The 22,933-nt window shown below is 37.0% G+C and overlaps 1 protein-coding gene, 1 long non-coding RNA gene and 1 pseudogene across 5 annotated transcripts in view; 1 reads left to right on the plus strand and 2 right to left on the minus strand.

Moving 5' to 3' along the window:
- On the plus strand, positions 1-20,616 carry ATP5F1C (ATP synthase F1 subunit gamma; the record flags this gene model as incomplete). 3 transcript variants are annotated; one of them, XM_079107002.1, is made up of 10 exons in its annotated part: positions 1-150; positions 9,668-9,702; positions 10,256-10,387; positions 14,016-14,220; positions 14,758-14,901; positions 15,011-15,075; positions 16,317-16,472; positions 17,011-17,107; positions 19,798-19,831; positions 20,477-20,616. In XM_079107002.1, exons 1-9 carry the CDS (start codon positions 95-97, stop codon positions 19,802-19,804), a joined length of 897 nt encoding a protein of 298 aa, XP_078963128.1. In that variant the 5' UTR covers positions 1-94. The 3 variants fall into 3 exon arrangements, with proteins under 3 accessions (XP_078963128.1, XP_078963129.1, XP_078963130.1); XM_079107003.1 differs by lacking the exon at positions 19,798-19,831; XM_079107004.1 differs by lacking the exons at positions 19,798-19,831; positions 20,477-20,616 and having other exon boundaries at positions 17,011-17,111.
- Positions 2,342-9,483, minus strand: LOC306641767 (transcription initiation factor TFIID subunit 12-like; annotated as a pseudogene). The gene has a single exon. The product of its transcript is annotated as a transcription initiation factor TFIID subunit 12-like (transcript).
- LOC306641768 overlaps positions 14,227-22,933 on the minus strand; it is a 17,910-nt gene continuing 9,203 nt past the window's right edge. Inside the window, exon 3 of the long non-coding RNA XR_013758276.1 lies at positions 14,227-14,495. This is a non-coding gene — a long non-coding RNA (uncharacterized lncRNA). The remainder of the gene's footprint in view (positions 14,496-22,933) is intronic.

The raw sequence follows: 22,933 nt of genomic DNA on the forward strand, positions 1-22,933 counted from the left end.
AGCAAGCGGGGTGGGAAGGGCGCGCTGGGCAGCTTCCGCGCGTGCGCGGTAAGGCCTGTCTGCCCGACCTTCAAGCAAGGCCGGTACCACCACCATGTTCTCCCGGGCGAGCGTCGCTGGGCTGTCTGCCCGGGCCTTGCAGCCGCAATGGTATGACAGATTACGGGAAGACTGGGAATACTGCGAGGGATGGAGAGCTCGGTCAAATGGGGTGGAATTGGGGCGAGGTGGGGCGCGAGGGACAGAGCCGAGGCCCCAAGGTCCGGTTAGGCCCCGGGTCCTGCAGAAACCTCGCAGCTGGGCAGCAGGAAGCCGCTCCAAAGCGGGGAGGGCGCGCGCGAAGGCTGGAGCGGGGTCAGAGGGGGCAAGGTCACGCCAGGTCCCCGGAGACTGGATGGATCATCTGGGACCTCGGGACCGAGACCTTAGTCCGAATTAATGACGGGTCGGCCTGGAATCCATTCAGCTCATAAATACCAGCTTCTGCTACATACCAGGCTCAGAGTCTCGGGAAGTGTTTGGCAGGGCCCGCAAGGTGAAGGGGGAACCTGAGAAAGAGCCGAGGGGCAGGTTAAGGTGTGCTCTGTGTCCTTGACACCTTTTCAAAGACTCCAGTGCTGGGCAGAGTGCGCTTTAAGAGTTAACGGTCTCAGTGAGCTCCCACTGTGTAGCAGGCGCTTTAGGTACTGGAGAAACGAAGGTGAGAAAAGATTTCTGCCTTTATGGCAGACGGGCGTCTTGGTGCATAAGGGACTTTAAAGATCTGCTGTTGGCGAAGTAGGGAAAGACATCTAGCACCACCTTCAAACGCTTATGCCAGAACATGAACCTGCAAGGTCATGAAATTGTCCAAAAGTCCAGAGAAGGAGGCGATAGATGGGTTTTAAGTGACATTTGTCAACTGCCACGAAGGTAAAGGGTGCTATATGTTTGGACGATTTAAAAACTTCTCTTGGAGCAAAAGAAGGCCTAGGAATAGGCAAGATAAAAATTATGTGGTTGACGTTGTATAAATAGTATGAAATGTTTTGGAACTAGACAGTTCGGAATAATTTCAGACAAAGTCCTGAGGGGATTATTAGCTACAGGCTAAGCCCTAGCAATTCCCTTGTTTTATAGTATGGCGCATTTCTAAGGAGCTACAGCTTGGAACTTGATTGTAGCATTCTGATTTGTGAGAAGGGACTATAAATCATTAATTGAAATCGATAGGTCTTTCATTAAGCTAAGAATTTATAGCAATATACAAGAGTTTCAGGGCAGTGAGGAAGTTCAGTATGATGTGACGTATCCACATAAAATATTTGGTGGATTAGCCTCAGACGTCAGATTTTTCTTCTAATCTTGAAAAAGAATATTCAGAGGAATTAAGTCACAGTAATTAAATTCTCAGTTATATAGATTTTCCATTTGTTAACCATTAAGCAGATATTTGTGGAGTGCCTGCCCTACATCAGTTGGCACTATGAAAAGTGCTAAAATGTGGTGACAAACAAACAGATATAGCCCCATTGAGGTTGCCAGTGTGGCTATTCTTGGTGTGCAGTAGTGCTCTGCAAACATCAACTTTTTTCCTATTCTTCCCATCTTGCTGTGCAATCATGTAATATGTCAGTATTTTTAGAACCTTAAGCACTATCCACTTTATTCTTTAAAAAATGGAAAGAGCCCAGTACAGTGGACCACACCTGTAATCTAGTGACTCTGGAGGCTGAGGCAGGACTCTATCAAAAAAATATGAAGGGCTGGGAAGTTTCAGAAACAATGTTTTAGATAAAAGTTCAAAAAATACCTTTTTTTATTAAGACAAATACAAGATAATTTGAAGATATTTTAATAGAACTTTGATTTAAATAAGAGCTCTCAGAGGCAACTACTGCTAGGAACCTAATCAGCAAATAAATGGCATAGTCCTGACCTTCGAGAATGTTGGTTTAAGAGGTAGATTATGAATACTCATCAAATATCAATGTTTTCAGCTGGGTATGGGCACACGACTTTAATTCCAGTGACTCAAGGAGGCTGAGGCAGGAGGGTCATAAATATGAGACCAGCACTAGCAAGTTAGCAAGGCCCTAAGTAATTTAATGAGACCCTATCTTAAAAATTGAAATAAAAAGGGTTGGGGACATAGCTCAGTGATAAAACTCCGCTGGATTCATCATCCAGTACCCCTTCCCCCAAATATGTGAGAAGGTTATCCTATCTGCCAAAGGAGGAAAAGAAGATATAACCATGGTTGGGGGTTGAAGAAGTGTGAGGTACCACTTTTTGGTGTAGAGGTAGGTGATGGACTTTTACACCGGCATTCACCTGAATTAGGATTAATTTACACCTTAATTAGGATTAGACACACTTCATACTTCCCCTGGATAATTAGCCAGTGATGCTTCTTCCTTAATTTTTATTACATAAAGCATTATATATTTCTTTAAAAAATGGCTCAAACTGCAATTTCATTGGACAGTGAACCACTCCTGATTCCCTCCTTTACTGTGTTCAGGTTTTCTAACAGTGCTGTATTCTTATAGTAGATACTGGTGATCCCAACCCAGGTGATTGTCTATCCAGTGTATTTGATATATTTCAAGCCTCATAAACTCCTGAGGCTTTCTCAGGACATGATGCAGTGATTCAGAACTCGATCTCTCAGTGTAAAATCTTCTCAGCACAAAATTCAGTAAATCAAACCATCCCTCAAAATACTTCATGGCTATTTGATGGTAAATTGTGCTTAAAAAGAGATAACATAGAAATCATCTTTAGATCTAAATGAAGGCTAAGTATGAGAGCTCTTTGAAATGCATGAAATCATATTATGTGCACAGCATAAAGAATAACAGAAAAGGGCTGGGGTTGTGGCTCAGTGGTAGAGCACTTGCCTAGCCTGTGTAAGGCACTAGATTTGATTCTCAGCACTGCATATAAATGAATAAAATAAAGGTCTCTCAACAATTAAAAATTAAACAAGATGTTTTCTCTTCATACCTTTCACTTGGAATAACTCAGGAAAACCAAAACATTGTATTCATCCAAATATGGCATGGAATTCAGATTTGTTCCATACAGTATTCTCTAATGAGAAACTTGTGTCAAATTGAAGTGTCTACCTAAAATCATAATATCCAAATGTCATTTGTGACAGCCTGTAAATGTAGAGTGTTTGGAGTGAAAAAGTCATTATACTGAAAAAAGAAAGCCAGCCAAAAATGGAATTATTTTTCAGATGCCATTATGAGCAATGGTGATTAATAGAATAATTGCTACATCCCATAATCTGTACTCTGAAATAGCAGACTTTGTATTTTCCAGTTTTTATCTTCAGTACATCCATTCTCATATTAAATATGTAAAAGCTCATATTTTACATGTAGTCTGCTTCCTCTTTTCTTTGTGAAGGAGTAATGCCAGTATTATGCTAGATAAGTCAAGAGACTTTTAAAACAAATCTTTTGACTTTGACCTTTCATATATATTTTTATGCACACAAACACAATCACAAAAATGAGACCATAGAACATATTTCATACCTCCATTTTAAAAATTATAATTGATAAAACTTCACTTTTTAGTAGAGTTTTAGGTATGTAGGAAAGTTGAACATTTAGTATAGAGATTTCATATACCCTTCTATATAGCGCTGAACCGTTTCCCCTACCGCTGACATCTTAAAATGGTGTAAGTGCTACATTGAGCCATTATTGAAACTATTAACTAGAGTTGGAGTTTCATTAAGTTTCACTTTTTCTCTTATCAGACCCATGGATTTTGACAAGTGCGTTTGCTATTACAGCAAATTCCTCCTCCCCTCTCCTAGAAACCCTTGAAACAACTGATCTCTTTACTGTTCCTATAGTCATTTCTGGCACAGTATACAGTCTTTTGCAGATTGTCTTCCTTCATATTGTAAATATGCATTTAAGGTCTCTCCCTGTCTCTGTGGCTTGATAGTTCATCTATTCTTATTGCTAAATAATACTTCATTGTGGGGCTATACAAGGGTTAGGTTACCAATTCATTCACATATTGATGTCCTTCAGGTTTTGACAATTATGAATAATGTTGTAAACATTTGTGTGCAGGTTTTGTGTGAACATGTTTTCGGGTCAGTTGGGTAGATACCTAGGAGCATGATTGTGGGATCCGATATTAAGACTATGTATAGCTTTATGAGAAACTGCCAAACCATTTCTCCCAAGGCGACTACACCATTTTGCGCTCCCACCAGCCATCAATGAGAGTTCCTCTCCCTACACATACTTGTCATCATTTGTTGTTTTTTTAATGGATTCTTCTAGGTATATAGTGGTATCTCATTTTGATTTTCAGTTACCTAATAATATGATACTAAGTACTTTTTATGTGCTTTTTTGCCATTTTATATCTAGTGAGGTGTGCAAATCTTTTGCTCATTTTTTTTTTATTTGACTGATTTGTTATTGTCAGGTTTTAAGAGTTTTATATTCAGGGTCAAATTCTTTATCAGAAATATGTTTTGCAAATATTTTCTTCTAGTCTGTGGCTTGTCTTCATTCTCTTAATAGTGTTATCACAGATCCAAAGTTTTAAAGTTTGATAGTTAAAGTTACTGTTTTCTTTCTCCCGCCCCCCCATCATGGAGCATGCTTTTGGTGTTGGATCACTGCCAAACCCAAGGTACCTAGATTTTCTCCTGTGGTATCTTCTGGAAATTTTATAGTTTTCATTTTACAAAAGATCTATGATCCACTCTGAGATAATTTTTGTGAAAGGTGTTGTAGGGTCATTGTTTAGATTCATATTTTTACATACGGGTGTCCAGTTGTTCCAACACTATTGGTTGTAAATAGTATTCCTTCTCAGTTTAATTGTTTTTGCTCCTTCGTCAAAGAGAAGTTGACTGTTGTGTGGGTCTCCTTCTGGGCTCTCTACTGTGTTGTTGCTTGATTTGTCTGTTCTTTCACCAGGAAGTCTTGAAGTCAGGTAGTGGGTTTCAGTTTTCTTTTTCTTCTTCAGTGTTCTTTGGCCATTCTAGATTTTTTGCCTTTCACATTAAATTTAAAATTAGTGCCCTGGTATCTATAAAGTAACTTGCTAAGAGTTTGATTGGAATTGTTGAATCTATAAAACAAGTTGTAAAGAACTGATCTTAGTAATTTTGAAACTTCCTAGCCATAATATGGAATCTCTTCCCATTTATTGAGAGCTTTGATTTCTTTCATCAGTTTTTTGTAGTTTTCCTCATGTAGATCTTATATTCATACCTATGACTCTTTAAAAGTATAAAATAGATCTAATATAAATTTTATTTAAGTTTTTTATGTGTATAATTCTGAGGTCTTTTATGACTTCAGAATCCATTTGTTTATAAATGATACAGTGAGCCTTTACCTGCTGGTTCTGTCTGCAAATTCAACCAACTACAGATCAAAATATTTGGAAAAAAAATTGCATATGCACTCAACACGTACAGATTCTCCACCCTCCGTCATTATTCCCTAAACAGTACAACAAATAGTTACATTATCATAAGTAATCTAGAAGTGATTTATATGGATGGGGCTGGGGATGTAACTGTGGTAGAGTGCTGGCCTAATGTGGGTGAGACCCTGGCCTCAATCCCCAGCACCACACACACACACACACACACTCAACACAAGTACATTAAAGGATATTGTTAGGTTACATATGCAAATATTATGCTGTTTTATATAAGATATTTTGAGCCTTGAGGAGTGTGTATCCATGAGTGGTCTTGAAACCAAACCCAGTAGATACTGAGGGATGATTGTATATAGGTAAGCAATTAACTTGAGGTAAATTAACCTTATATCCTGCAACCTTGCTATAATTGCTTATTGGTTCCAGGAGAGTTTTTTGGTGATTCTTTGGGATTTTCTACATAGATAATTGTGCCATCTATGAACAAACAAGGTTTTATTTCTTTCTTCCTGTTTTAGTCAGATTTTTTGCTGTTGTGAGTGAAGGACCAGACTGGAACATTGTAGAGGAGGAAAAGTTTATTTGAGGGCTCACAGCTTCGAGGTCTTGGTCCATAGAAAGCTGGCTCCATTCCTTGGGGCTGGAGGTGAGGCAGAACATCATGATAGAAGAGTGTGGCAGAGGGAAGCAGCTCACATGATGATCAGAAAGTAGAGAGACTCTACTCTCCAGATACAAAATATATACTCCATAGCCACGCCCCCAATGAACCACTCCCTCCAGCCACGCCCCACCTGCCTCCAGTTACCACTCAGTTCATCCCATCAGGGATTAATTCACTGATCAGGTTAATACAGCCCAGTCATTTCTCTGAACTTTCTTGCATTGTCTCACACTTGAGTTTTTGGGGGCACATCTCCCAATCTATTTACATTTTACTTTCTTTTCTTGACATTGTGCATTTTCTTTTTCTTTTTTTTAAGGGTAGGAGGCTTTATTCTTTTGGCAGATCCTCTCAGTCATTATAGGTATTGCTGCACTGTTAATAAAAAAATATATGCTTCTCTGTAAAGCATTTTAAAAAAATTCCAAGGATGAGATGGCTGAAATCTCAGCTCAAGTATCTCCAAATACATTGTTGTCCATTCTGACCTTTCTGCGTGTTATTTCTTGGTTGTTTTCCGGATCAGTGCCATTCTGTTTACGAGCTTCTGTGGTGCAAGCTTTTTTGTAGGGTCATATTTCTTCAGAGCCAAATCCTGGGGTCCACATGTTCTGCGTTCTAGATGCAGCTGGACATCTTTCACCTCCAGAGTGCTGAACTTGCTATGCTGAGCAAGCTTGCAGGCTGCCATCACCACACTCAATAAGATCATCAGCAATCTCAGCAGCATCTTCATCCAACGGCTCATTTGGATCCACTTCTCTTACGAAGTCTTGTAATTTCTTCTTGGTCAATACCTGATTGTTTTCAGGGCTAAGACAACCTGCTGTCCCAGAAGTGCCTGGGATTTTTACCACTGTAGTGCTATTGGCCATGGAGCCCTGTGGAGGGGTACTGGCTGGATGGGTTTTATAGATGAGAAATTGGAGAGGTTGATTAGTGCTGAGGGGCCAAACTGGTTCATAATCTGCTGAGCTTTGGATTTCAGCTCATAGAGCTTATCAAGATTCTGTTTCTTTTTGGAGCTGTAAGGACCAAGGCCAATCAAAGGTAGCAGCATCTATCTCCCCACGATATGCGGAGACTGCCCCAGTGAAACTTTCTCGTCTCAGCAGCCGTCTGACTGCGTGGCCAACATTATGCAATTTCAATGATTTCCAGTATGATGTGGAGAAAAGTGGTGAGAGGAGACATTGCTCTTTCAGTATTAGGGGCAAAGCCTTCTAGTTTCTCACCATTAAGTTGTGGGTTTTGTAGATGGTTCTTGTCAAGTTGTGGAAGTGTTCCTCTATTTCTAATTTACTGAGAGGGTTTTCCTGAATGAGTGTTAGTTTTGTTTTTTTTTTTTTTTTTTTTTTTTTTTTGTTAGATGCTTTTTCTGCATCTATTAACTATTTGGTTTTCTTCTTTAACCTGTTGATGTGTAGACTATTTTTGAGCATTGAGTGAGCTTTGTATACCTAAAATAATTCCCACTTGGCCATGGTGTGTAATTGTTTTTGAGTAGTTTTGCATCTAAGTTGATGAGAGATGTTAGTCACAGGTTTTTGTGTTTTATAATATCTTTATCAGATTTTGGTATTAGGTTAATGCTTGCTTCTTAGAAAGTGTTCCTTCTGCTTCTAATTTGACCTCTTCTGGGATAGGTTTTGATTGTTTTTTGGTACTGGGGATTAAGCCCAGGGACGCTCAGCCACTTAGCCACGTTCCCAGCCCCTTGTTCATATTTTGAAACAAGCAACCCTTGTTTAGGGCCTAAGTTGCTAAGATTGACCTTGAACTTGCAATTCTCCCGCCTCAGCCTCCCAAGTTGCTGGGAACAGACATGCGCCAATATGCCCAGCTGGGTGGGTTTTTGTTTGCTTGCTTGGTTTTTATTTTTAGCATCAACTACCATGTCTACTAATAGTTTTCAAATCTGTATCTCAACTCTCAAAACTCTCATTTACCATTGGACATTTCCACCTTGTCCCCTAGTCTTTTTAACTGCTTCTTATTCAAAATTCATTATCTCCAGGGCATTAATCCCAGCCCTGTTTTTCTGTATCATGATAGCACGGTGCACTCAGGTCTTTAAATCATAAACTTTCCGTCAGTCTGTTTTCCTTTCTACTAAGAGTTTGTTCTCAAGTCCAGTCTCATATTGCTTTGCCCATACCTTAACCCAGATTCTTGCTGTTTCTTGCCTGGAAGCTGCAGCAGTCTGTGTATCCATGGTATGAGTATTCATCAGTATTCCTGCCTCATTTCATGCTTGTCACTGCCATCTGAAAACTAAACTGACTCATCTTTTCTGTACTATCTCCAAAATAGTATTTACACTGCTTTACTTTCTAATATTTAAAAATATTAAATATTCAAAATAATATTTAAACACAACCCATATCTCCTGCTTCCTCTGCTGCATACCTAGTACATGAAATTATCTTTCAAAACTACATCTTGTTCTGAGAATGCCCACCTTTGGCCTGGCTTTATGCACAAATTTACTGATTCTTCAATTCTCCTGTGTAGCTTTGCTGGCCAGCACAAATACTTTGTGTGAATTCAAAGGCTTAAAGATAATAATTTATAACATGCTGTCTTTCCACTAGGGCAGGGATCCTCTTATTCATTTTTCACTAATTTTAATTCAAGTCTAAACATTTTTATCTATATGCATTGCATTTTAATATTAAAGATGACAAATATTTTATTAAACTTGATGTAAAACTTGAGTTTTATGAATCCTGTCTGAGATGATAATATGTTTCTGGTGGTCAGAAACCATATCCCATTTATCAGTACCTGGAACATAGAAGCTACCTAGTATGCGTTTATTTTATTGAATTTTAAAAGGTCAAAATCATTTTAAATAAATGTACTACCATTCATGTGGTCATGTTAGGCTGTGTGATTGATGCTAACTATTATATATTATTATATTACTATTGTGGTGGTGGTGGTGGTGGTGGTGGTTATTGGTACTGGGGTTGAACCCAGGGGCACATTACCCCTGAGCTACATTCCCAGCCTTTTTTACTTGTATTTTGAGACAGAGTCTCGCTAAGTTTCTGAGGCTGGTTTTGAACTTGTAATACTCCTGCTTTTGCCTCTCAAATCACTAGGGTTCAGGGGTGCACCACCGCATCTGGCTTGGTGCTTAGTATTACTTTTAAACATTGTTCTGCACTAAGTAAGTCAAGAGTTGCTTTTTAGGAGTGTCTGGTCTTGATTTTAAATAATTAACCTAACAAGGGAAAGGACTTTTTTATCCTAGAAGTAATATAAGCAAAGATGGAGATGGGAATGGAGCATTTGTGAATGCCATTGGGACGTAAGTGAACAGTTTATGTTATAGTTAGACCAAATAAAATAAGGTTTGGCACAGGCCTTGGTTATAACTATTGGGAATTTAAATATATTTAAATTTAAATATATGACTATATATATATATATTTATGTCTATTCATATACATTCAAATTCCTGTATTTTGACAGATTGTTTTTCATGGATATTTAAACATTAACTGAATGTTTTTCTTATATAGTGGAATTATTTTTCAAAAAACTGAACTGTTTTTAAAACTTTTTTATTCTCAGGATCCAAGTTCGAAATATGGCAACTTTGAAAGATAGTAAGTATGTTTGTGTCTCAATATATGAATTAAAGAAAACTAAATTTTGACAAAAATACTTTGAAAAATATACCACTTGAGCCCATTTTTATATTGGTCAAAATTGGCAAAATGAACCTATATTATGCATGTGAGATGTTGAACTTGTTTTATAAAAGACAAGTATAAGGTGACACATGAGGAAGTTTTATTCTTATTCTATGTCTTTAGAGTAATAATGATATAACTAGAAAAATCTGTACTGTTTGCATATACATATATACATAATGTTATGAAATATGTGGTTAAGGCATTTTTAATGTCATTTAATGTTTTAAATACATAATGTACTGTTTTCTCTTAGGTTGCCATTCACTTATTCTGTCCAAATTATAACTAGTCTTGCCCTTTTATTAGTGCTAGTTTTAAATAAAGATGAGTTTAGTATCATGCTGTTTATTGATGATCTAAGTGCTAATTATTCTACCTTGCACTTTAGAAAAAATTTCAGTGAATTCACAAATGAAATGATATTGTAATGCCTTTGTCTTAACATAGCATTTCAATTTTTCAGTTACCAGGCGACTAAAATCAATCAAAAACATCCAGAAAATTACCAAGTCTATGAAAATGGTAGCAGCAGCAAAATATGCCCGAGCTGAAAGGGAGCTGAAACCTGCTCGAGTATACGGAGTAGGATCTTTAGGTAAGAGAAGAGTTTGATTTACAAATTATGAACTGTTTAAACATACACTTATGACTTGTTTAGTGCTTTCTGTGATACCAGGCCTATTCTGAGTACTTGACGTGTACTCATTTTCATGTACATACATTCTGCATGGACTCACAGCAACCCTATGAGGACAGGAACTGTGAGAGTCCCTGCATACTGAAGTTAAGTAACTTGTCCAAGGTCACATACAAATGGACAGGAAGCCTCTGTAACCATTATATGTGACTGTTAAACTGAAACATTCTGAAATCTTTCCTAGATTATTAAATGTACCATCAAAAGCACTTGAAAAGATAGTACATTAGACCCAGAGGCTTGATTGCTTCCTGTTACCTTGTGACTGTAGGTGAGAGGATCAAGGGTGGAGAGATGGTACCCAACAGAGGAGAGTTGAAGGAGTGGTCATGGATATGACTTGTTTGGAGAATATCCATGATGTAAAAACAGGGAAAATAGCTGAAAACATTCATTTTTAAGACACTTAACTACAATTCTTATCCTTTCAAAAGCATCAACACATTTTCTTTGGTAATTTTATGTAGTCCATTCTTGATTAATCTTCCTAATGGAGAAAAAAGTGAAATAACAATTTCAAAAAGAATTTATATTTTTCCAGATGCTTTTATGCTTATTTGATTATTAATTTTTCTTGGAAATAAGCAAAATTGGAAAGAGCTGGGAAGTTCCCATCACAATCCTTTGAACTCTTCCATTATTCTGTGTCATATTGACTTAAGGCTACCTCACAGAATTTGTAACTGTTTATTATGAATCTTTCACACAGATTTGAAAGTGAAGAGAATTGTATAGTGAACCCCCACTTATCTACAACTAAGCCTAAAAAAAAAAAATCTCAGCTCAGGACCATCTAAATTTTTAAGTTTGGGGCTCATATCTTTCCGAAAGAATATTTTCATTTTAAGGAAGGTAGTCCCTATTGCTCAGTTCTTATAGCCTTCCAACCTTACTTCTGCTTTTGCCCCTTTCCACTCTTTCTCCATCCCACAGCCAGAATGACTAAGTTGTGAAGCAGTTCATGCTGACCCCTGCCCTAAAATTTCTTTACAGTTAGCATAAAATTGTTACCTTGGCCTTTAGTTCTTTACGTGATTCTCTTCCTACCACATACCACACTGCTGTTTTTAATTTCTTCTGCTCAAAATGCTCTTCCCCTCATTTCACGCAGATTTCTATTCAACTACACCCCTCAAGAGACCTTCTTAAACCACCTTATCCTGAATTTTTCTCTGCATTTCTTGTGTACTTGGGTTATGCTTCCTTATTTCCTTCTTTCTCATGTGTCACTACATGACACTACCTGTCCTTGTTTACTTGTTTTATTATTTGACTCCCCAACTATAGTAGAAACTTCATTCTACATTCCCAACATGTAGAACAGTGGGTGTTCAATAAATGTGCAATTGAATAGGACTAAAGGAAAATGAATCTTACCAACAGAATTCATAAGCAGAATGTTTAAATATGAACTTAGAAGGCAAAATTCCAAATTGAAGATAATATATCTTTGTATTATCTACATATTGTATATAAAGCATATCTATGCATGAGATGTAGAATTGCCTTCAGTAATTTTTTGTGGTCTTCTATATCTTTTTAAACATACATTTATCCTGCCCAAGGAAATTTTATGTAAGAAAATAATAGAACAGGCCCCAGATGACATGGCCTCTCTCACTTTAAAAATGCTGTATTTAGTGTGACCTTGTACAGAGGAGAGTTGATAGGTTAACCATCCATTCATCTCAAACCCACTGGCTCCCATAAGTCTCATTCTCTCAGTAAATGTTTGGTTGGTTGATGCTCAGTTCTTGACTAGAGTAGGTCAGTGATTTCCAGTTTATATAGGATTATGTCTATTTATATCACTGGATACCTAATTTAAGTAGAATGTGTGGCATAGTGAGCATTCAATAATTTTATCTCCTCATAGTCTTTTTTTCTTTTTCTTTTATTTTTTTTTCTGTTTTTGTGGTGCAAGGGATCAAACCAGGGCCCTCGTACATACTATGTAAGACTCTACCACTGAGCTGTGCCCCTGGCCCTCCATGTAGTGTATTAATCATTGCATTTTCATACCAAGTTCCTCAAGCCAAAACTAAGACCAGGTTAACTTTGGCAAAGAGAAGCGTTCATAAAAAATTACTCTTCAGCTTATTTATGTAAAAAATGGAAAGTCACTTAACTATTTCCCTTTCTTGTTAATACAAATAAATATGTTTGTTCCTCCCCCAAAAGTTTGTAGCCACAAGATGTTCATTTTATAAAGGAGAAACCAGGGGCTGCAGATGTGACTCAGTGGTAGAGCTCTTGGCTGGCATGCAAGAGGCCCTGGGTTGAGTCCCCAGAACCACTGAGTAAATAAGAAACTGGCTCAGATAGTTGAATACAGTTATTTGCAGTATAATAATAAAAATTCAAGTCAAGGCTGCTTGTCAGCTTCTGTACTCTAAACTAAGAAGGTATTAACTGCTAGCTATGAAATTTTAAAATTTTTAAATATTTAAAAGATTTTAAAATAGGCATTTTATGCTGTGCAAAACATTTAAAGGACTTAAAAGATGTGTTTTCCCCACTCCATAAACTTTGAGTTGCGTATTTACTTCTCTCTACTTTTTATGGGAGATCCTCTAGTTTTAAAAATTGAGAGTCACTGTCTTATACTGAAGAGATAGCAGGAATGTTCTTGAAGTGGGTGAATGTAACGCTGCAAAATGTACCTTGCAGCTGCAGGGAGCCTCAGCTGTCCAGCTGTAGCAGCTGTTAAAACCCTGTTTGGTCAAGTCGTCCTTCTCAAGGGCTGCTCCTAGCCAGTGACTGAGCACAGACAGATGCTAAGGCAGGTTGGTCTGGGGAAGTCTTGGGGCTCCCAGTAGCCTTACACTGCCAGTGGTGAAGGAGCTGCTGCATCGCCTTTCTTCCTCAGGTCACGTGTTCTTCCCACAGGTCAGGCTTATCATGGTAGATGGCTCTTCTGCCTCTTTTGACTTGTTCCTGTTTTCTCTCACAAGGATTTCTATAGTAAAATCGTGTATCTTTAATCCATTTAATCTCTTCTTTGCCTTTGTTTCTTGGAAGACCAGTTCAACAAACTTGATAAAGTAATACCAAAAATAAATTGTCTTCATTACTTCAAAATCAATAGTTTTTTTTTAATAAGAACTTGATATGCAGATTATATAAGCAACTCAGTAAATATTCGTTTCCTGCTCTTTCAGTTGTATGCTGGAAGTTTGCATTCTATAGAAGTCTGATGTCTAGATAAGTAGGTGTGTCTATAATTCTGTCCTCTTTCACAAGTTTTTTAATTGTACTAGAATTTCTTTTAGTCAGTATTTAAGAAAATTAGCCATTAATTGATTCTAAGGAATCTTTCTTACATACAGATTTAAACCCTTCTGGTTTTTTAGCCTGGTTATAAATAAAGTATGTACACAGACACTTTTGATTATACTTGTGTCAAGTGTCACTTAAATTTAATTGCATATTGTGAAAATAGCATTCCCTGGTAAACTAGGGATTATTGCTATATTTAATATAAACTGATTATTAAGAAAGCTGTGTGTTTTGTTTGTTTTTCAAGCTCTGTATGAAAAAGCTGATATTAAGGTACCTGAAGATAAGAAGAAACACCTCCTTATTGGTGTGTCCTCAGATCGAGGACTTTGTGGTGCTATTCATTCCTCGGTGGCCAAACAGATGAAAAGTGAGGTGGCTACACTCACAGCAGCTGGAAAAGAAGTGATGCTTGTTGGGGTTGGTGATAAAATCAGAGGCATACTTCATAGGTACATTAAATGTGTTGTTTGTGTTCAGCAGGGTGCAAGTGTGATGAAACAGAAGTCTCTGGTAGTTGAAGCAAATACCTTTTTTAGTTAACCTTTCTTGATATACTCAGAGAGGTTTAATTTTTATTTTTTTCAGGATATATAGGAGTATATATTTTTCCCCATTTTTTAACTTGCTTTCCTGCTTGTCCTTCATCTGCATAAGTTGAATACAATGGGAATGTCCAAAGCTCTTAGCATTAAGCCAAACAAAGAATCTGAGGAGGGGTCACAGCCTGGAAATGTGAGAGAGGAACAATAGTTCATTAGGATTAAAAGAGATATAAAGGCAAAGAGATAAGAAAGTTTGGGGATTTTTAGTCCGGACTTCTTTGCAGGTACTGCAGGAAAGAAATAATCATGATAATGCAGAAAACTTAACCCAGGGAGCCATCACTCATTTCCCCAAAAAACTTGATCATTGGTGGTAAATTTTTTCTTTTCCCATATGTTCTTTCAACACAAATATTCTATTAAACTATTTTATGTGATCTCTAGGACTCATTCAGACCAGTTTTTGGTGACGTTCAAAGATGTGGGAAGAAAGCCCCCTACTTTTGGAGATGCATCAGTCATTGCTCTTGAATTACTAAATTCTGGATATGAGTTTGATGAAGGCTCTATCATCTTTAATCGATTCAGGTAAGAAACAATTAGAATTCCAAGTTATTTTCTGTTCATGTTTTAAAATAACTCAATGTCTTAATTTAAAGCTTATTTTGAGATTTATAATTGCTTTTGTGATTTCTAGGTCTGTAATCTCCTATAAGACAGAAGAAAAGCCTATCTTTTCTCTTAATACTATTGCAAGTGCTGGTAAGTAGTTTTTGTATGGTAAGTATTTTTGGATATGGAATGGAGAGAGTTGTACACTAAGAAAAGTAGTATTTGTCCAGAATGTCCTGTTACAAACTGGGCACAGTGGCACACACCTGTAATTCCAGCACCTCGGGAGGCTGAGGCAAGAAGATTCCAAGTTCAAAACCAGCCTCAGCAATTAAAGCAAGACCCTGTCTCAAAATAAAAAAATAAAAAGGTCTGGGGATGTGGTTCAGTAGTTAAGCGCTCCTGGGTTCAATCCCTGGTATCCCCTTGTCCCCCCCAAAAAGAGGGAAATGAACTGATAAGTTTTTACAACATTAGAACTGAAATTCATCTCAGTTTCTAGGTCTCCCATTCTTTCTTATGCTTAGAAAGGTTTTTTTCAGGGGGCTGGGGAGATAGCTCAGTCGGTAAAGTGCTTGCCTTGCAAGCACAAGGCTATGGGTTTGATTCCCAACACCACAAAAAAAAAAAAAAAAAAAAGTTTTTTTTCATTTCATTTTCTACATTTAGACATTTATAGTTATCCAATAATTAAATGGCTAACTTGGAATTATTATATTATGCTGTACTGGTTGATGAAGGAAGTAATTGTTTTATTGAAAAAGAAATTGACAAATGGTGTGACCCTACTTGTGTAAAACCAGAGAAATGAAAGTTGTACCCCATTTGTATACAATGAAACAAAAGAAGGAGAAAAAAAAAAAGAAATTGAGTGCTTGTTGGGTTTGTGACACTCTGGGAGGTGCTATCCAAAGAACTTCACAACCATGAAGTTTAGAGTTTTTTTTTTGGTATGGGGGATTGAACTCAGGGACGCTTAACCAATGAGCCATATCCCCAGTCCTTTTTTGGATTTTATCTAGAGACAGGGTCTTGTTGAGTTGCTTAGGACCTTGCTAAGTTGCTGAGGCTGGCTTTGAACTTAAATCCTCCTGCCTCAGCTTCTTCAGCTGCTGGGAGTACAGGTATGTGCCACCATGTCTGGCTAGTACTTATTTTAAATGTCAGCTTCTTTGTATTTAAGTCTCTCAGAATATCAAAGGCTTTGTTTACACATTATATTATGCTGAAAATATGTTATGATCTGTAGTACAGAAATATATGAAACTATTGGAACAATTTAATGTACTTTAAAATGACTGTAAAGGATTTTTATACTGCTAAGCTGTTTCTTGATGAACTCAGTCTTTGCTCTGTATAACTTCAAAGAAATGTATCACTTGTTTTAACAGAGAGCATGAGCATCTATGATGATATCGATGCTGACGTGCTGCAAAATTACCAAGAATACAATCTGGCCAACATCATCTACTACTCCCTGAAGGAGTCTACCACTAGCGAGCAGAGCGCTAGGATGACAGCTATGGACAATGCCAGCAAGAACGCTTGTAAGTTCAAAATAGGGACAGTGCTAGCAGTAATGTTTGTGTGCCCAGTGTATACCTCTGCTCAGAAGAATACGTTGCCCAGAGTAGTATCAAAAAACAGGAGCCAGGTGTGGTGCATGCCTATAAACCCAGCAACTCAGGAGGCTGAGGCAGGAGGTTTGCCAGCCTGGGCAACTTAGTGAGACTCTGTCTGAAAATAAAAATAAAAAAGGACTGGGTATGTAGTTCAGTGTTAAAGTGCCCCTGGATTCAATCTACAGTACCATAAGGGAGTAGGTGGGGGGGGGCACAGCTAACAAAATGTTCTCTGCCTTAGAGGGAAGTACATCTTTTCGATAGGTCATAGATTTGCAAATACTGTGCAAGGTGGCCTATGTAAGATATAAAAATACTTTCATAAAATTCTTTGTGAGAAGCCAGTTTGGGAATCCAAGAAGAAACAATTTCTTACTTTTAAATTGAACAGTAGAGGTTAATTAACCAATTATTCTTTTCTAGTTTTAGATTTTTATTCTCTCTCTAATCTTTTTGTTTGTAGCTGAGATGATTGATAAATTGACTTTGACATTCAACCGCACCCGACAAGCTGTCATCACAAAAGAATTGATTGAAATTATCTCTGGGGCTGCAGCTCTGTAAGTAATTGTAGATTGTTCTCTCACAGGGGTTTTTCTGACTCATTTCCTTATATGTGATTGTTTAGTCTTTGGCTGCTTAAAAGTTTTCTGTTTTATTTTGTCTATTAAGGTTGAAATCATTCATTGCTTAATCTTGTGTCCTTACTCTCAAGATATAATGATTTGATGGACATGGGATCTGTTTGGTGTATTGTTTCATCTGAAACAGGCTTGATTCTTTCTGTTCAGAGATCATGGTATTGCTAAGTATTAGGAATGAATATGAATATTTGGATATGAATAATTATCATTTGTAAAAATCTGTATTTGACATTTAAAGCATTATAAGCCACACTTTGTGAGTTAGAGGACTAATTTTGTATATCCATAAGCCACTGAATGGAGATAGAGTCCGGGAATTCTTTTTAATTGTTGTTTTCTATTCCAGTACCGTAGACAGTATACTGCCTTCCTGAAGAAAATTTCATTGTTGAGAAAATTTAATGGTTGTGGAACAAAGGATAAGATCATGGGAATATTGTTCAAAAATTATTAAGTTGAACATCAACAATGTGCAAAGTACAGTGCTAGGCACAGTGTTAAAGATGTGATCTTCTTTCAGGGCATTTACATTTTAATAGGATAAGAAAAATATATGTGTGATGAAAGATGAAATGTATAGCAAATTATCTTTGACTTATTCCACCTTAACCTCCTACTAATTGTTTACCAAGTTCTGTTTTACCTTTTAGATATCTTTGTAATATTTTATGCCCATATGACATACATCCTTGTCATTTCTCTCCTGAATTAAAAACCGGTTGAGCTGGGCACAGTGGCACGCACCTGTAATCCCAGTGACTTGGGAGGCTGAGGCAGGAGAACTGCAGGTTTGAGATCAGCCTCAGCAACTTAGCAAGACCCTGTTACAAAACAAGAAATAAAAAGGGATAGGGATGTAACTCCGTGGTAAGGTGCCTCTGTTTAATTCCCAGTACCCCCCCACACACACCAAAAGAAAAGATGGGGGTTGAGTTTTTTGTATCTGCTTTTAAGATAGGGTCTCACTATGTTGTCCAGATTGCCTTGAACTCCTGGACTCGAGCAATTCTCCCATCTCAGCCTCTTAAGTAACTGGGACTACAGGTACACCATTACATCTGACACTTAAAGAGGCACTCAAACAAAAACTTTTTGCAGGGCACATGGTGCAGTCTTAACAGAGAAAACAGATATAAATAGAATACAGGGGTCACAGCAAACTGTGACCCAGAACTACATTTTTAAAGGATTATAAAAAGTCGACAATATATGATTCACAGAAGAAAATTGGCTGATCTTCTTGAGTACAAGGAATATAAGATTCTGCATTACTATATTTTCTGGCTGTCAATACTCTTTCCAGTCCAATTTCTTATTATTTCTTGCTTGCTTGAATCTCTACCACCCATCTATTTTCAGGTCTTCAAATACATCATTCTCTTTCTCACCTCTAAGGAGGTAGTTAGTGCTTTTGCCTAATGTGGCATTCTTTTCTTCCCCTGATCTTTGGATTCTTTATCTGATTGCTTCCTGTTTATCCTCCTAACTGGGCTAGGAGAAATCTTTTTCCCAGAAAACCCTCCTTCACAGTTTGAATGAGGCACCTTTCTTTAGCATTCTGTGCTTCCCTTTATCTTGGTACTTACAACATTATACCAATAATTACCTTTTTATTTCTCTCTGCTCCTGAGGTTAGGATGGGAACATGTCCTAAAATGGATTGAACCAATATAGATTGTTAGCCAGTTGACTTCATCAGCATCAGCTTTACTACTTCTAGCATCCTTCTTCTGTCTCTTATTTTGCTTTCTAACCATGGCTTTGTTAGGAATAACCCATCTCTCATCCTGGTCACTAATGTTCTATTAGTATTGGGATAGTCTCGTGATGTCCAGATTGAAAAACTGGGTTAAGATACTCTCTCTGCGACTTGCCTTTGTCATTATTCTGGCTGTATGTCCTATGCTGATGCTAAGCTGATTTCTTCTTGGGTGTTAAATTAGAGAAAGCCTGGGGCTGTGCTGTGTGAGATCATCCAGAGAACTCAAAAGTACTTTTTTGCTCTTAAGGAGGAGATGTTGTGAACTGTGATGATATAACTTCTTCAAAAATGAGGATCAGGCTTTTCTTGATGGGAATGAGGAATGGGGGATTGGGACATAAAACAATTTAGGGGGGGAAATCCAGATAACTGGCAATTGACTATTAAATTTTTACTCTAGAAGTGTAATCTAAATCCTTATTTTAAAAGTTAGCTGTGTAGTCCTAAGTTGTTTATATGAATGGACTTGCATGCTCTATAACTCATCCAATTATGATGATTATACACATTGACTATTCAGTAATAAAATTAAAGGCATGAATAAATCATATTTGAGGTGCCAAGTATGAGTTGCTAGCTTAAAATTTTTCAATGTATCATATACTCCTTATAGAAAAAATAGTAACTTAAATTATATGTTGTCTTGCCTACTTGCATGAACATGTTTTTGTGGCTTCTAACCAGACTGAAATCTATAGCTTTTTATATCATATTTTTATATCAAAACTTACTTTGGTAAGTATTTATATATTCTCAAGGTAGCATGTAAAGAAATGGACTAGCATGGAATGCTTTTTGACCTGCTTGTTTTGTGTTTTTCTTTTTGTTCTAATATAATAACCAGGGATTAATGATCAAGTTCCATCCCCAGATAAGAGGTAAAGTGCACTTACTCTTTCCATACCCCTTAGGAAAAGAAACCTAGCCGGATAGAATTAAAGCCAGTTTAGCAATAATGAAACTGCTTCTCCAAAGAGATTTCAGATTAGGAGGGCAATTTTTTGTAGTAGCCAATTTATGGAAGCTAGTGGGTTTTGGGGCTTCAAAAAAAAAAAAAAAAATTTTATTAAATGTGTTGGTCATAGAAAATGTAGAAGGAAGGAAATGAATTTGAAAGAATGAGAATTAACATTGTTTTGAGATATTAAGTGTACTTTAGTGAAGAGTGGTGGTTTTCAAACTTTATGGTAAAGAACACAATGTCTGATTTAACAAGACAGCTAGATTCTTGTCTGGTTTTGTATTCATTTTGTTGTGATGTTATGCATCATGAAGCCTCTGAAAAATCATGACATATTCTATGAATAAAATGAGAATAAAAGCCAACAAATAACAGTACTATGAAAATAGGTTTGCCCTCATGGACCCCATGAAAGTTTCCACAGACCAAAATTTGAGAACCACTGGAATATTTTATTTTATAAATTATTCTTTATATCCCAGTTAAAATGTTATCTCTTGACATCATAATTTTCCCAAAAAATACTATATGATTTTTATGTGTTCTTACTTCTGTTTTTCAGGTAAAGAAGGAGAATTCTGTGAGCTGATTTTACTTTTAGCTTACTGCTGTCTGTCAGAAGAAATGTGGTTCATTGTTTGAATTACTAAGGACAGCAAGATATTTGTAAATTATCTTACAATAAACAACTTGAAAATAAAATCATCGTCTCTTATATAAAAATGATTGTATTTTTCAAAATGAGGTGTTAAAACATTTAAAAATATCAACACGCTATTATTTTGTGGAAGAAATTTAAGTAGCTCTTCTAATTTTACCAGCCTTATAAAGTCTAGCTCCTTTGGGGCCAGTGTAGAAGGATGGGCTGCATGCACATCACACCGTTAGCCCTGGCTTCTGTCCTTTGGAAATTTTTTTTTTTTTTTTTTTCCTTTTGCAGTCTTAAAGAACTTGCAACAAAATACTTGGAAGCATTTGCTTCTTCTCATACATATAGTACAGAATTCCAGGCATATACTTTAAATGTTACTTTGCAGTGCTGGGGATCAACCCAGGCCTCCACATGCTAGGCAAGTGCTCTACCACTGAGCTACATCCCTAGCTCAAAATAAATTTTCTAAAAAATCCTTTTGCAAACATTAAGAAAATATTTAAGTATGATATTCACATTTATATAACCATTAAGATTGGATTGCCTGAATTGATTCCATGTGTCATGTTGGCCATATCAAAATCTCAGACTTTCTTTTTCCTATTTGTTAGTAGGGCACTTAATTTTTTTTAATTACAAAATTAATATATGAATTCCAAAAAATACACTATATAAAAATATAAACCCATTCTCATTTAACAGTTGAAGTATATTACTAATTCTTAAAAACCATTAAAAATGTAAGTGCATATATTTAGAAAGGTTTCAAGCATTTTGTTTTTCTATCAATTCTATTCTTAAGAATGAATTGAATGATATTAATATAAAAATCAATTAGCAAGTACAAGCCTGTAAAGAGATCAGTACTGTACTGCCTCTAACAAAAAGGCTTCCAGAAGAGACTGACTGGAACCTGATTATTTTCTAGTTCTCCTGAAAGTTAATGAGCCACTGTTGTATGGGTCAGTGAATGAGGCTTTGGGAGCTTGTTAAACTGAGGCTTCAACCAGAGTAATAACATGAGCCAAGTGCCAGGTACCTTTCAGGAATGTTGGCAAGCAACTGGGTGTTCTGAGGGCTTTTATCTGGTTTTGATGGTAAACAGCTTGGGCCACCTGTTTCTAGGATAACAGAACATTTCTGTGGGGGTGCACTGAATGTCTCACTCAGACAACATGGAGGCAAAGCAAGGGCTAGAACCATCGATATAAGGAATAATCTGTCAGGCTACCTATGGCAAATTCCAGGTTCAAGAGGATGCATAACATCCTCCCTGTTATGGAGGGAGCCTTTTAAGACTTTCAGGCCTTTGCCTTAAAGTGTCCATTCTATCTGCTCATTTAGAAGTGTTTGTTGAGTAAAGATTCTAGGTTTGAAATTGGGATTCCTTCTGCATTTTAGAGGGATTTTGCTTTTTTATCTTCTGGCCTCCATGTGACACTTCAAAAGACTTGAAGCCATTTGATATCTGAACTTTCGTGATGCCTGTTTTTCATCTCTGAAAGCTGTTTTCTGTTTTGGTTTTTGGTGCTGGGGAACAAACCCAGGGCCTAAAGCATGCTAACTAAACACATGGTCTGCCATCAAGCTACACCCTCAACACCCACCCAACCCCAAAAACTTCTAGAAAGTCTTTGTCCTCACTGTGAAAGTTCACAATGATCTTGGGGTGGAGCCCTTTTTAGACATTGTGTTGAACACTTTAGACTTTTAGCTATGGAACTCGGTCTAGAAAAAATAAAAACCAGACATTTTCATCAATTATTTCATTAATGACTTTCTTTCTGCAGCTCCTGTTTTTTTAGATTTGAACCTTCTGGTCTTTCTTTTTGGATTATCTATCCATATTATCTTTTTTCTTCTACTTTGTTAAGAGTTTTTTTTTTTTTTTCCAACTTGATAATTCTGTTGCATTTCTTTTTATTCTCTGTATTCTTTTAAATAATTCCTTTAATTTTACATATTATTAATTTTATTTGGTGTTTTCCCTGCATGGTATCTAGATATTATGTTCCAGAAGGTTGGCAAACAGTTCCTGTGACGCGCCAGATGGTAAATATTTGAGGCCTCTGGGACACAAAGGGTGTCAGCCACATATTTGTTTGTTTTGTTTTGTTTTATACAGTGCTTTCAGAATGTAAAAGAAAAGGAAAAAAAATTCTTGGCGATTTGGACCAGGTTTGCCTGCCAACCCTTGTTCTAAGTTTTCCACAGATCCTACAAACTCAGTCTACCCGTGTTCAAAATTATGACAACCCAGGTGTCCTGGTGCAGCTACTTGCTACTAGGGAGGCTGAGGCAAGAGAATCCAAAGTTCAAGGCCAGCTTTGGCAACTTCGTGAGACCCTGTGTCAAAATAAATGAAAA

The sequence above is a fragment of the Sciurus vulgaris genome (assembly GCF_902686455.1).
Source record: "Sciurus vulgaris genome assembly, chromosome: 12".
Taxonomy (NCBI): Eukaryota; Metazoa; Chordata; class Mammalia; order Rodentia; family Sciuridae; genus Sciurus; species Sciurus vulgaris.